The sequence below is a fragment of the Pagrus pagrus genome (assembly GCF_965226575.1).
Source record: "Pagrus pagrus genome assembly, chromosome: 10".
Lineage (NCBI taxonomy): Eukaryota > Metazoa > Chordata > Actinopteri > Spariformes > Sparidae > Pagrus > Pagrus pagrus.
In genome coordinates this window covers 20,330,523-20,344,108 of record NC_140194.1, presented here as the reverse complement: position 1 = coordinate 20,344,108, position 13,586 = coordinate 20,330,523, and the positions used below count along the sequence as shown (strand labels likewise).

The window sequence follows — 13,586 nt, the reverse complement described above, 5'->3', positions numbered from 1 at the left end:
AGAACCACAATATCAAACATACCAACATCAATCGACAAATACAAAATACTTGATGTAAATAAACGTACTCTGGAAAGCATTAAGGAGAGAAATTAGTCATTTACGTTCTATAAATCTATAAATCCAGTAAGTACTTTTACTTGAAAAAATAACCATTACACTTTTCCACTCGTCTCCTGTCCACCATATCCTTTGAACAATGACAACAACACACACAGAGAGCCATCGCAGTACATAAAATAATATTTACTCACTTGTTCTGTTTGACACAAACATCACAAACAGTGATTTCAGGCAGCACAACATAAAAACTGTGTACAGAGCAGGCAGCATTTGAGAAATCCAGCGTTCTGTTTAGTGATGTGGAGTGAATGGGCTCACAGGTAAACACACACACATACATGAGAATAAATAATCAAATATACACGTTTAGAGGCTTTTATCCTTTGGCTTTCTTTCCAGTTTTTTTTATGTTTTTCTTATCATACAACAGGTAAACAAACACCTCTACTCACGAGGCGCAGGAAGTCCTCTTGATTATCTGCACTGCTCTAAGCCCTGATCACAACACAAATTAGACCATCTGTGTCCCTTTTACAAAGATTGTCCTCATCTCGTAAAACATGGCCCATTATTTCATAAGTGCATGACAAAAGAGAGAAAAAAAGTAATTTCTTGAATCAAATTCTAATGTGTGTCCCCTCATGAGTTCTTTGTCTTCAGGATCAGTGCACTGGAAAAGTGCGTATGGCTGTCAGAAAATGAGGTAAACATCCCCTTCAACGTGTCCTGCTGCTGACACATCGATCCACTGGGGAGTTGATCCCTTTACGACGAACATTCTGTTAATAAAAGAAAAGAAAATGGTATTGCTTATTTAATGTAAAAGTAAATAAATGCCAATATAACAAAAAATGTAAACAGAAATTCATTTAAAAAGGAGGTTATAAAGGGGAACAATACATACAAATGTGTAAGCTCAGTTATGATGGAGCTGCTCTGTCATTTTGGCTGCGATCTGCTCTCTTTTCTCGCAGTGTCTGTTCAGGTCTTTGACCTCCATCGGCAGCGTGCTGTTCCACACCATCAGCAGCGACTCCTCGTCTGAGAGCAGAGACAAACTCACACTTCAGACCAATGTGGAGAAAATGTTTCTACAAAACAGAAAAAATCAGACTCACCGAACTGATTCTTGTCTTGTGGGAGTCTCCTGCCCAAAACCAGCACCACGTTCTTCCAATTTAGTGTTTCTATTCATGAAAAAAAAGATTTGTAATTACTCACCAGACACAAAGGCTTAACAGGAAGGCTTGTTTAGATGCAGCCTTTAAACAAGAAAATAATGACAACAAAGACCAGGGGGGAAGGAAGACATATTGTTGTGGACAAAAGAATCAGAATGACTCAATATGTAGACAACTGAGCAGCATGCTGGGTTGTTTGTTTCACACGTTTCTTCACACAAACAACCCCGACAGACAATGAATCACTCTGAGTGAAGACAAAAGAAATACCCAGCTGCAGTGTTATGAGTTTGTTCTACTGATTACGCTTCTTTTCTTTATTGTTTTGAATCATTTTCTGTCTCTGTAAAGATCCAACCAATAACTATTTTACCTGATTTTTAAGCCACAAAGGTTGTTATGAATAATCACCTGAGCTTATTATCACCATCTCTGATAAAACATGAACACTGATGCCAATTAGGTCAATAATAAGGGTAGGGGAATGTGTTATTTAACAAAATTCCTCTAAACTAATACTTATTATGTAACAGCTGTCAGTATGGATTCCTCACTCGAAGAGAAAGCTGTTATGAAATGCTTTTTCCTCATTAATATGCAAATTTAGGGAACATGGTGCTCCAAAATCCAGTGAACTCATTTAGTATATATGGGGTGACTGTGGTGGACTGTTAGGTTTCTGTATCAATAAATGTACCAGGGCCAGTTTTTGCAGGAAGCGTCCACACAGGGACACTGTGACAACATATCATGTAATGGCTTACACATGAGGCACCATGCTCTAATGGTCGAAAAATACAACTAAGTAAATAAATGCAGAAATAGTTAATGAAGTGAATAAAAGTGAAGCAACACCTATGAGTGCAGAGGCAATGTAGCGTATGGAGTCGCAGCGGGGGCCGATGACCTGCAGCGTCTGGTGTTTGGAGAGCTCCAGCAGCAGCAAGTGGCCCCCTCTGGTGCCGATCCAGAGAGTTGCAGCGCTCTGCACCAGCAGGGCCTTCACTCTGGCCCAGGAGGGAGCCGCCTCGGTGGGCAGCTCCGCCTCGCTGCCCTGTCGGCCTCTACAGCCAGAGTCCTGTCTGCAGGGAGAAATTAACACACAGCTGCATTCTGGAAGACTGTAAGAACAGATTATGGACTATATTGGGAAACGATACATAATAATTGTTCCTGCATGCATGCATGTGTGTACCTGATGATCTGAGCACAGTCGATGCAGTCCACCATCCTCTCGCTCCTCTTATCCCAAACCTCGACGGTTGGTGTCCCGGCTTTGTTCAGGTAAACGTATTTATCCACAACCATTCGAGACACACAGGCTTTACCGGCCAATGACCGCTGCTGCCTGAGGGACACACACACGTACGATGTACCGATGACAATGATATAACAACTGACCTTCACTTTAAACTTCACTTTTTCAGCTTGTCAAACATGCAGGAATAATTGTGAAGAAAACACAGATTTATGATGGATTCATACCATTAACAACCTTTTTATGCAGGAAAAGTTTTTTTATAAAAGTACAAGTGCTCATTCTTCAGTCGCACCCCGCTCAACACACATCAACATTCGAAGTTGATTTGATCCAAAAACGTTCTGTTTCCAAACTGCGTCAGCTCAACTTTCAACAACAAGCTGCTTCTCATTTCCCAACATGACATGGACTCACTGGAAGATGAGGTTTGGTCTTGTGTCGATGGACTTGCACACATCGTAGTCGGCGGTAAAGGAGTGGATCTTGGTCCCGCAGCCGGCCCACACAGACCTGCTGTCCAGCGCATGCACCGACTGGCCCAGGCACATGACGGGCGTGCTGATGTTTCCCACAGCGAGGGTTTTAACCGGCTGCCCGTTCTCCTGCTGGAAAGAGAAGGAGAAGAGAATGTAGGTCCAAACTGCTGATGGATACAGTATCAGGATATGTTTACAGCAGGGGAGGACAAGGCGCGAAAAACAGTCATGTTTTGAGAGCAAACGTAGTGGGTGTTTTATTTAATATCTAATATTTACCTTGAGCACAGAGTCCTCATAAACTGTGAGAATTCCATCAGCTGTCCCAACCAGCAAGTAATTCTTCCTTTGGCTGAAAAGAAAAAAAAGATTCAGCATTCAGCATTCAAATCAAATTACTAAACCTGGAATGTATCTGTATGAAAATACTGCAGAGCATCAGTTTTATTTAATAAGAGGCCATACACAGCCATAAAGGGCTGTGGATAACATCAGTATTAAAAGGAGAGGTCTGTACATTTTTACCTCAGGATGCCACAAACTGTAACCTGACTTGTTATCTAGCAAACATGATCAAACAACAGCAGCTATCTGGTGCCATGTTTTAATAGTCCTTCATGTTCAAGACCAAATTTAGTCCAATATTTGTCTAAATTACTGAAAGCTGCTTTGTGACACAATGCCGATGTTAGTCAGGACGCTTGGTTGGTCAGCTCATTTAAATCTTTGGCCAGATTCATGAGATATTCATCATCCTCAGAGAATGATTATCTAAATATTAGGCAGACCCTCTGATTCACAATATCCTCTAGCACCACTGTTAGATCGAGATGCCCACTTGACAAGAGATCTGTAAAATCCTTTGTAGGATTAAAATTAACTTTGTACATGTATATTCATGGTTCTCGGAAAATGGAAACCAATGTTTATGTGAGCCCCTAACTTGTGCTAGTGAGACCAGACAATCTATTTGTTTTTGTTATTAATGTAATACAGTTAATATAATACATGAGACTAGTTTAATGCACCAATTAATAAAGTAAAAAGGAAAGTGTAGCAGCAAGACATTAAATCCTCCACGAGTGTACAGTCGCATCAGGTTTTAGTGTTTTGTTACACTTACGTGCGTCGAGGGTGCACATGGAAGTACAATGAGGTGACAGCATCTTTGACTCTCTGCAGGTGGTGCCACATAGACGTGTCCTCAGTGCTGATGACCACTAAGGAGCCCGATTGTGTGCCTGCCACCATCCAATCACAGGCCTCGTCAGGGATTTGGACAGTCACAAGACACAAGACAGGACTGGTGTCAATCTCCTGCAGGAGTGAGAAAAACAAACATAAAAGGAGAACATGTTCCTATTAAACACTGGGATTCACTCTCAATGTCTTCAATACTGTGCTTATTTACAGCTACACAGAATTTCAAGGTAAGTTTCAAGTCAAAATCAAGTACATATCCGGTGTTGTTGGTACCTGTGTAGTAACTTTGTTGGTGTCTAGGTCCACAGCTGTGACGGAGCCCAGTCGCTGGGTGCTGTTGCCTCCACCCAGCCAAGCTCTGTGGCCGATCGAGGAGCCGTCACTGCTGCCGGAGCTCACAGTGAAGCACTCAGCGTTGAACGCCCGGGGAACCACCAACTCCCTCATCAGGCACAGCATCTCCCCTGAATTTAGTCTATCGAACACCTGCGCACACCACAGGACACACAAATACTAAATGGCCCCTGAAATCATGAAATATACTCTAATTACAGAACTTCTCTACAGCTTATCTCTATTGCTCTCATTGCTCTGCCTTCTTTGACTATGTCAGTAAAATGAAAGCAGCAGCGGCCCTCCTTTCAACACAGATACATATTCTTCAGGTCCTGACCTGAGCTGAGGTGGGTCGAGCTTGAGGGCTGTCCCTCAAACAGTCCTTCATGAGGGCCTGGAAGCCCGGCCAAGGTAAGCAACCGTAGTGTTTTACTGGATCTGTGTACAAAACAGGGAACGTGTCACTCATGATTACGATTGTAAGCACAGCAGAAACGAGTTTACAATTATGTGTAATTAACATGGTTTCGTCCTCTTACAATTATGATTTGTGTGCTGCAGTTTGAGAATAGATCAATCCTGAATTAATTTTCTTTGTTAAACGTGATTCTGTAACTAAGTGACTATCTAAGTTGTCTATACAATGATTAATTAAAAAAGTGTGATCTCATAATATCTCCTTAAAATCACAATTCTCAAACTGTGGTACAAGAAACATGTGCAGTGCGCAAGCTCCCTCTAGTGGAATGTGGAGGAATCATAGATTTATTTATTTTTTTAATAAAAAATACAGTATAAGACTATCAAAATACTGCAGAAAAAAACTTCAAATGGGACTCCAAACAGTAATGTTGATTGCAATGAACAGAGCACAAGTGCTACTTAAGCACCACAGCTGGAGCATCCAAAACACCTGATGACAGTAGCGCAAAACAGTTGAGTAGACAGCTGAGCAGGCCGACGCTACTGTATTTTAGAGTCGGTAATGATTGTGGTACTTTAATATCTGGTTACAGATTTGATTTTTAAGCTTCATGGAAGAACTCTTTTTTTATTACCTGGCAGTTTTCCCTGCACTGCGACCTCATCGAACTCACTGGGGAACTTCATGCCGTCAGAGATTCGCTCACCACAGGTCAGCAGGTCGTAGAGCAGCAGGCCGAAAGAGAACACATCCGCCTGCTGGTTGTAGATCACGTTACCTCGGGCGACCTCTGGTGCCCGGAAACCTGCCAGACATACAGTCATTAATTTCAAAAGCTTGGCATGACCTTAAATATAATCAGGATGTGAGCTTAAGGTTTGCAGAGGTGTCTGACCTGGTGTTCCCTCGGAGCTCCTCACTCCCATGCTGCAGCAGTACTGAGCGATGCCGTAGTCTGTGATCTTGGCGATTATCTCCGAGTCCGTCTTCAGGTTGAACAGAAGCACATTGTGGGGCTTCAGATCCCGATAAATGATCATGGATGAGTGGAGGTACCTGCTCACACAGATGAAACAAATTTTCACATTTTTCACACCATAGTTTTCAAAATTTGAATCTGATTTAGAGGATTAGTTTGGTGTTAAATATGCGTCATAAACTGTTTGGTTGATTGTGTTTACCACAATTAAAGATGCTATGCTTAAACTGTTTTTCAGTAAATTCTTTAGAAAAAAAGGTTGGACAGGCTAGACAAGGACAAGACAAGAAATGTCACAGTATCATCCCAAACTCTCTACCTGAGTCCGTCGGCCACCTGCAGAGCGATTCTGTGCTGAAGTTTTTGGTTCAGGCTGCCGTTTTCGTGTTCAAACAAGGAATCCAGTGAGCCTCGCAGAGCCAGCTCCATCACCAGGACCTGCGGAGATGAGCCGGCTGCCAGGAGACCTACCAGGCTGGGGTGACGGAGGCGACCCAACACCACCAACTCCTGGAGAGAAACAGACCAGAACAGAAGCGATGTGAAGGAAAGATCGTGGCAGTAAACTACAGGTTAGAAAAAGCTGGTGTTCACAAAAATCCTTTCAGTTTCAGTTTTATTTTAGGTTGTCTGAGGTACCTGTCTAAGGAGTCTGTAGATGTAAAGCTCAGATGCATGCTTGTTGAATATTTTCACAGCTACTTCTTCATTTTTGTAGACACCTCGATAGACGGTCCCAAAGCCACCGTCCCCTGAGAACAAAATATATTATAAAATTATGTGTTTCATTTAATATTGTTAAGGCATTATGAAAGAAAGAAATTGGTAAGTTTTTTGATTAAGACAAGCAATAACAGAAAGTTCAAACAGGAGAGGAAACAATCAAGATCCTTTATTTTATCTTGTCTCTTTTTACCAAAAATTATAGGGTTTAATGGTCATTTATTAAATTAGATATCATAAAAATGTTTATGTGTGGAAATTAGATAAGCGTACCCAGTCTGTTCTCTTTAGACATGTCTACCTCCAGCTCTTCACTGTCCAGTATTGTTCCTGCAGGCTGATCACTCAGCACCAAGTCAGGAGCAATCTGAGAGATGGGGAGAGTGCAGCGGGCGTCCTCTGAGTTCACCAGCAGGAAATCTGTGATAATAAAATCAATGACATAACAGATAATTGATAGATAACTGGAAAAATGCAGGGCGTAAAAGAGGTGCTACTGAACGTTTCTAGCAACCAAACACAATGCATTTTGAACAAAGTTTCTATGGATTAAAAAAGGAACATTTTTGGCTCCACGCTGACAAAACACGTGTTGTTTTTCAGTGTGGCTTCCGTACCGTTGTCGAAATAGGTAAAGAGGTCCTCGAGCAGAATCTTGCTCCACTCCTGTCCGTCCTCGAAGCTGTAGAGAGCCCACTTCTTCAGCAGAGCCTCACCGCTGCCGTGCATGTCTGTGTTCAGCAGGCCGGGAAACCACTCCTCCAGCAGGGAGTCGATGTGATCCACCACCTGACCCAACAGCACCCGGCCTGGTGGGTAAAGAGTTAACAATGATGGTCATCATCACTGACATGATCACTACTAGCAACAGTAGCAACATGTTAAGTTTACTAAACTAATAAATTACTGAATTAAACTTCTGGAAATCACAGCAGTCGTCTAAAACATGATTGAAAGACACTCCTCATGTCACGTAAACAGAGTCATCCCGGGATATTTGGAGTCTGATAAGACCAGAAATTTTAAAAACAATAGCACCTTTTCTTGACGAGGGCACAGTGATCCTGACGAAGCTGGAGGGGTTCTCCTCCACTGAGGCAGCCTCCACCAGACAGTAGGCCTCTGGGGACCAGCTCAGGTACACGCCTCTCCTCCAGTAGATCCGGTTGGGTCGCATCACTTTTTCTGGATTAAACACACACCAAGATAATTCATTTTATAGACCACTGGGTAATGGAACAGGGACTGTATCTACTCTATATCCACTTTACCTTTTCCACAAAGCAAATAAGAAGAAAACTCCAGTAAGCGGCTGATCTGGCGAGACCAGTAATCCATGGGGAAGTACGGCATCTCGTACAGACGCACAATCACCTCTGAGTTCTCACAGTGAGGCAGCTCTATCACCGGTCTGTGTTTGGACAAACTGTAAAATAAGAGAAGAGTGAGTAATAGAAAATTATTTGGATATGTTCATTTCCTAAAACAAAACATCTGTAGTTGCAAATTTAAACATACCTGCTGGGTACCAGCAGCTGGTCCTCGCCGAAGGGCAGAGCGATCTGAAACTTCTCCAGCAGTTTGAAGAACTGCGTCAGGTGGCTCTTGGGGAAACATTTGGTCTCAAACAGAAACTTCTCCACCATCGAGCGCTGAACAACTCCTTTAGGGTGCTCCCAAAGGCCACAGCTCTTTAATGTCAGTTTCTACACAGAGACACAGACAACACCTGACTCTGTGCACTGACAGAGCTGACACATTCTTTAATCATTTCATTTCATTTACTTTTAATGATAACACACAGAAATCACCGTTTTCAACACCTTGGGCGACATTGTAACCTATAAATTAAAAACAAGATGCCATAAAGAAAGCAACGACAGCAAAAAGAGAATTCTAAAGACAGATGCAAAAAAATTGTCCACAGGCTTTTAAAGGCAATGGAGAGAGATGGGGGAGGTCTCATTTTTCCATCTGCTCACATATGGCAAATAAAAACAAGATCTGAAACTGATCTCATTTAAGCATCGCAGTTAGCCTGAACAAAGACACAAAGCGTGTGTGATCGTCTCTGTGTGTTCACATGAGGCTACCTGGGAGATGATGTGGCACAGCCACTGCGGTTCGATGAAGTAGAGCTCTTGGAGCTGAAGTGCCGGGTCGTCAAAGTGCAGCAAAACCCCTTCAGTGACGGAGGAGGAAATAAAACAGTCAGACAGACAATGTGTTCAAGGGGAAAACAAGGTGAGATTTAAATTAATATTATCACACATCATCCTGTTGTCTGCCTGCGACAGGGACACTCTATTCTACTAAAGCTTTATAACAATCAGCCATTTCTTTCCAAAAAGTTGTAGGTCTGTAAGATGTTGAATGTTTCTGACCGGCTTCACTGAGGAAGTGAACAGCGTGAGGCAGCTCAGCTTCCTCCAGCTGCAGCTGACTCTCCTGGATGAGCTGCAGCAGCTCCTGGTGCCTGAGAACGGGGAACTCTGGGGGAACCCTGGTTCTCTCCTGCAGAACGCGGCGCTCCAGCTCCACGTAGCATTCTGGAACCAGCTGGCCCATCACAGGCTGGCCCTGGATCTGTGACAGGGAGAGGAGATGAGAGGGTGAGGACATCAGAGAGGAGCAAGAAAGGAAATGTTTAATCAGCCGTTTGAGTCAATTTACCTTAAAGCTGGTGACCTCCCTGGCGATGGCCTTGCGGAGCTTGGTCATGGCGTCCGAGTCCTCGCAGACGGAGACCATGTGGTAGTCCCTGATGGCAGGGAAGCCCTGGTGGTTCAGCAGCTCCTCTCTGATCTTGGTCAGGCAGGCTTGTAGTTGCAGCTCCTCGCTCACATCGGTGTGTGTTCCCACCAGGATGACCGGGGACAGAGGAGCTACAGCCTGAAGGACAAATGAGCAACGATTTGACAAAAGATGGACAAAAATATGCTTGTTGTCTGAGCTAGGTTATTTTGAGAATGAGGATCTATTTTTGAATCGCTGTCCTGTCTACAAGGACATAAAGGATGAGAACCCAGGAGGGGTGGGCACTTTGTGTGCATGGCATGAAAATTAAAGAAATTAAACAATGCATGTACATAATTTATTTAATTTCAAAGTTAGCTGTGATGTCCAAACATTTTTACATTAGAAACTTTACGTCATTACCTATTTTTTTAAAAAGTGACATTATAAACTGAATTTTAGACAAAATGACCGGTATGCTCAGCATTTAGTGTAAAATATGTTAATCCAAGAAAGGCTTAACACATACGACACAATGTGACAACTGACTTAAAACTACACAGCACATGTGTACGATCATGCACATACTAAGACTGAACATTGTTTTCTCATGCTCTCTCCCATAATCCTATCTCCTATCATCTATAGCAGCAATCAGCAACTTACATCTCTTCAAATAATGGCTTAAGAAATAATTAAATTTACATTCTACCAATATAATTTAAAACTTAAACTCGTCTGTGATATTTTTCTAAATTGCAAAACATGGTTAATAAACAAATAAGGGTATTCATCATCCCTCTGATCTCAATAGTTCATCATGATAACTCTGTGAATCTTTGGTCTATGACTCACTTTGATGTTGAAGAGCCAGGGTTTGAGGGCGTCCACCTGACTGGCTCCTTTGCTGAGGTTGTACACGACCAGGTAGAGAGCTCTGGAGGTCAGGAAGTGAGGGTGAGAGCCACTGAACTCCTCTCCTCCTGTAAAGGGGGAAACATGACATAACATACACGACTTAAGACATATGAATTATGTACATACTCTGTAATAATCCTGTTTTGTTCCTCGTAAGAATGTCTACAACTTGTTCTTTGATAATTGATTGCTTGGACACAGAGGAAGATAATGTTCACTTCTGTGCAATGAAATCCACCATTATCACACGGTTGAAGATATTAGACATGCCAATGAAAATGAATCTTACAACAACTGAGAAGGTGATGTGCTGTTAATTATATGTGAGCATCGAGTGTCTGAGACAAGAAGAGTGATATTAATATTATTATTATGGCCTATATTGAAAAAAACAACTTAGCTTAGATGGAAAGAGAAGGAATCACCGACAAACGCAAGATACATATTCATGGATTTTCAACAAAAGTGAGTCAGTTTTTCCTTCACTTCTAACTCACTTCTGATCCTGTTAATCCTTTTTCTCTGGGAACCTGCTGTGCATGTGAAAAACTTTTCACTTGCAATTCTTCTTTTGATTGTTTTTCTTGCATGGGTATGTGGTCTTAAACTGACAACTTGGACCTGAATACGTCAGACACATTTTTGATATGATCTTGGTTACGAAGGGGATTTGGGCTCTAGTACTCCATTTAACACACATCTCTGCAGCTGTCACCTGCTGTAAGGACTGTTGTGTAACGTTAACTGTCATTTGTTGACCAACCTGAGAAGTCCCAGACGTTCAACACCATCTTCTTCCTGTCCCGTTCCCTGATGGTCCAGTCACGGACGTCGATGCCAGCAATGGTCCGCTTCGAGGTCACCTGGGAGCGCTTCAGCTTCATCAGCTGCTGGATCAGGGTGGTCTTCCCACTGCCTGCGTTCCCCACCACGATGAGCTTCATTCGGTAGTACGGCACCGCCTTCTTCAGCCGCTGCTGCAGAAACCTGGGGAAGAGGGAGGGAGGAAAGAAATGGCTGATTTATTCTGAAGTTAGGTTAATTATATTTCTTGTTTTACAAATTCAAGATCATAAAGTGTGGTGAAAATAGAACAAATGTGTGATATTTAAATCTTCATAAACAAGCCCCTGACCTGACAATGTCTTTGGTCTTGCTGCCAATGAGTTTGAGGTCCAGCTGGAGTTTCAGGCCGTCCAGCGGCAGGTCCCACAGTCTACTCAGTTTACCCATCTCATCAGGGAAGGAGCGCAGGTTTGTGTTACGACTCACATCGAGGGAGGTCAGGCCTTCCAACAGGCCGATCTGTGGGGGGATCTGAACAGAGACGAGACAACCATCAAATCAGTGCTCTGTCATTAACACCAGGATATTCTCTACTTTCACAGCATTTCATGGTGAACAATGAAAAAAGGGCTCATGATAGCTGAGAAAATCCTGTCAACTCTTTTGAAAGGTAACCTATTCTTTACCTCAGTGAGCTTGTTGTCACTCAGGTGGAGTTTCTCCAGTCTGACCCATTTGTAGATCGGTCCACTCAGATCCAGGTCTTTGATACAGTTCTGACTGAACATCAGCTCTCTGAGGTTGCTGGACTCCCAGAGTCCCGGTCCAGGCAGAACAGCAATGTTGTTGGTCCTCATGTCGACGGACCTCAAGCTGGACAAAATGAGGTATGAATCAAACATTGCTCTTTGGTATAAAGCTGAAAACCAAGCTTTGACAGACAGTTAGTGATAGTGGTCTGGAAAATTGTATAAATCAGAACTATAGAAAACTAGTTGAGTTTCTGACTTACTTTGGGAGATGAAGTATCGCCTCAGAAACTTCAGTGAAATTGTTGTTTGCTAGTTTCAGTGTCGTGATCTTGGATGAGAGATGTGACAGGGAACCTGGAGAAAAACAGTAAAGCTCAGACACTTTATAGTACACATATTAACCATTAAGTAGTTGCTTGTTAGCATGCATATTAGTAGCATATTGGCTCTTTATTAGTCATTATAAATCACTTTTTCATGCCTTATTCTGCTGAGAAATATATTAAAAAAAGACAAAAAAACACAAAACTTCAAATGTTAATATTGTCCAAATAGCTCTAAATTAAGTCTAACTGTTTCTATTCATTTTTCAATTAAACTGACTGGCCAATAAAGCCAATGTCTACATTTCTAAAATGCCTTTACAGCTACGTTGACAGTCTGATTCTACTGTGTTTTGGAGGGAATTCTGTTTTGATTAAATACTCTCTCATTAAACCCATTTACTCTGTCTGTCCACATGATCTTCCTCAAGGTCACTTGGTGCTTGAGTGTTTTCCAAAGCACAAATTGGGCAGACAAAGAAGGTACAGAGCTCTTCAGCTGCAGGTTTTGAATCTAATAAACAGTTACTTGAATGGTACTCACAGATTTTGTTCATAGAGACACTGAAAGTTTCCAGTTTGGGGCAGCCAGTCAGGAAGTCTGGAGAAATATTCTCCACACTGTTCTTGCTCACATCCAGCAGCTTGATCTCCGGCAGACAGAGAGGCTCACAAAGCTCAGTTATGCTGTTACTGAAAAGAGAAAAAGAAAAACGTCACCACAAATGGAGGCTTGATGCTGTTGAGATTAAAAAGGATGGAGGAACCTGATTTGACAAAGATGCTTAAGGGCTAAATTTGACCAATAACTTAAAATGACAAGTATGACAAATTATCATGTTTTCAATGCTATTTTCTATTTTCTTATAATCTACTGCATTTACTTGAAAACAAAAAGTCTGCACATGTATCCCCTGATTAACATGACTGCAAACATTTTCTGTATGAAAATAAGAGGTTTGTGCAGCACTGGTGGAGCTGTGTGCTCGCTGTGTGCTTTCTAGTAATGCCTCAGCACAACAGTGATTTATTTAGAAAGGTATGTGACGAAACTGAACCAAGATAATGAAGTTGAGTTTATTGAGATTGGATTGCACAACCCTTTTACACAGCAGGAGTCACTGTAAACCCCCATCAATATGTTGGCCCATTTTAGGGAAAACACCACAATCACAGGATATCTGCCAGACTTTGTGCTGCGCAATAAATTACTGAAAGTGAATTTTATAATTTCATAATTTTCCATATTTCCTCTTTCTGAAATGGGAAAGTCCAGAGAAAAAATTGTTATGTGGTTCTGCTGTTTTTATAGAAACCAACACATCAAAACAGTGACAGTGACATTAATGTGAGCGCGTTCACTTCCTTATAGCGAGAATGAAGAGAGTTTCTCGTCAGAACTACGAATACTTTGGTGAAAAATCG

At 42.1% G+C, this 13,586-nt stretch overlaps 1 protein-coding gene across 2 annotated transcripts in view; it reads right to left on the bottom strand.

Moving 5' to 3' along the window:
• Positions 1-225: 225 nt before the first annotated feature.
• The window catches only part of lrrk2 (leucine-rich repeat kinase 2), a 31,392-nt gene continuing 18,031 nt past the window's right edge, over positions 226-13,586 (bottom strand). For both annotated transcript variants that reach the window (XM_084364249.1, XM_084364248.1), the window contains exons 25-52: positions 12,706-12,854; positions 12,099-12,192; positions 11,773-11,959; positions 11,436-11,617; positions 11,064-11,287; positions 10,238-10,365; positions 9,320-9,538; positions 9,031-9,232; positions 8,740-8,828; positions 8,165-8,352; positions 7,918-8,072; positions 7,685-7,831; positions 7,264-7,455; positions 6,920-7,066; positions 6,563-6,675; positions 6,243-6,433; positions 5,840-6,000; positions 5,579-5,749; positions 4,858-4,958; positions 4,458-4,670; positions 4,105-4,298; positions 3,261-3,333; positions 2,920-3,110; positions 2,440-2,592; positions 2,100-2,326; positions 1,182-1,250; positions 968-1,104; positions 226-842 (exon numbers count right to left, since the gene is read on the bottom strand). In XM_084364249.1, coding sequence (XP_084220375.1) covers positions 980-1,104; positions 1,182-1,250; positions 2,100-2,326; positions 2,440-2,592; positions 2,920-3,110; positions 3,261-3,333; positions 4,105-4,298; positions 4,458-4,670; positions 4,858-4,958; positions 5,579-5,749; positions 5,840-6,000; positions 6,243-6,433; positions 6,563-6,675; positions 6,920-7,066; positions 7,264-7,455; positions 7,685-7,831; positions 7,918-8,072; positions 8,165-8,352; positions 8,740-8,828; positions 9,031-9,232; positions 9,320-9,538; positions 10,238-10,365; positions 11,064-11,287; positions 11,436-11,617; positions 11,773-11,959; positions 12,099-12,192; positions 12,706-12,854 — 4,285 coding nt within the window. In that variant the 3' untranslated portion in view covers positions 226-842; positions 968-979. The remainder of the gene's footprint in view (positions 843-967; positions 1,105-1,181; positions 1,251-2,099; positions 2,327-2,439; positions 2,593-2,919; positions 3,111-3,260; positions 3,334-4,104; positions 4,299-4,457; positions 4,671-4,857; positions 4,959-5,578; positions 5,750-5,839; positions 6,001-6,242; positions 6,434-6,562; positions 6,676-6,919; positions 7,067-7,263; positions 7,456-7,684; positions 7,832-7,917; positions 8,073-8,164; positions 8,353-8,739; positions 8,829-9,030; positions 9,233-9,319; positions 9,539-10,237; positions 10,366-11,063; positions 11,288-11,435; positions 11,618-11,772; positions 11,960-12,098; positions 12,193-12,705; positions 12,855-13,586) is intronic.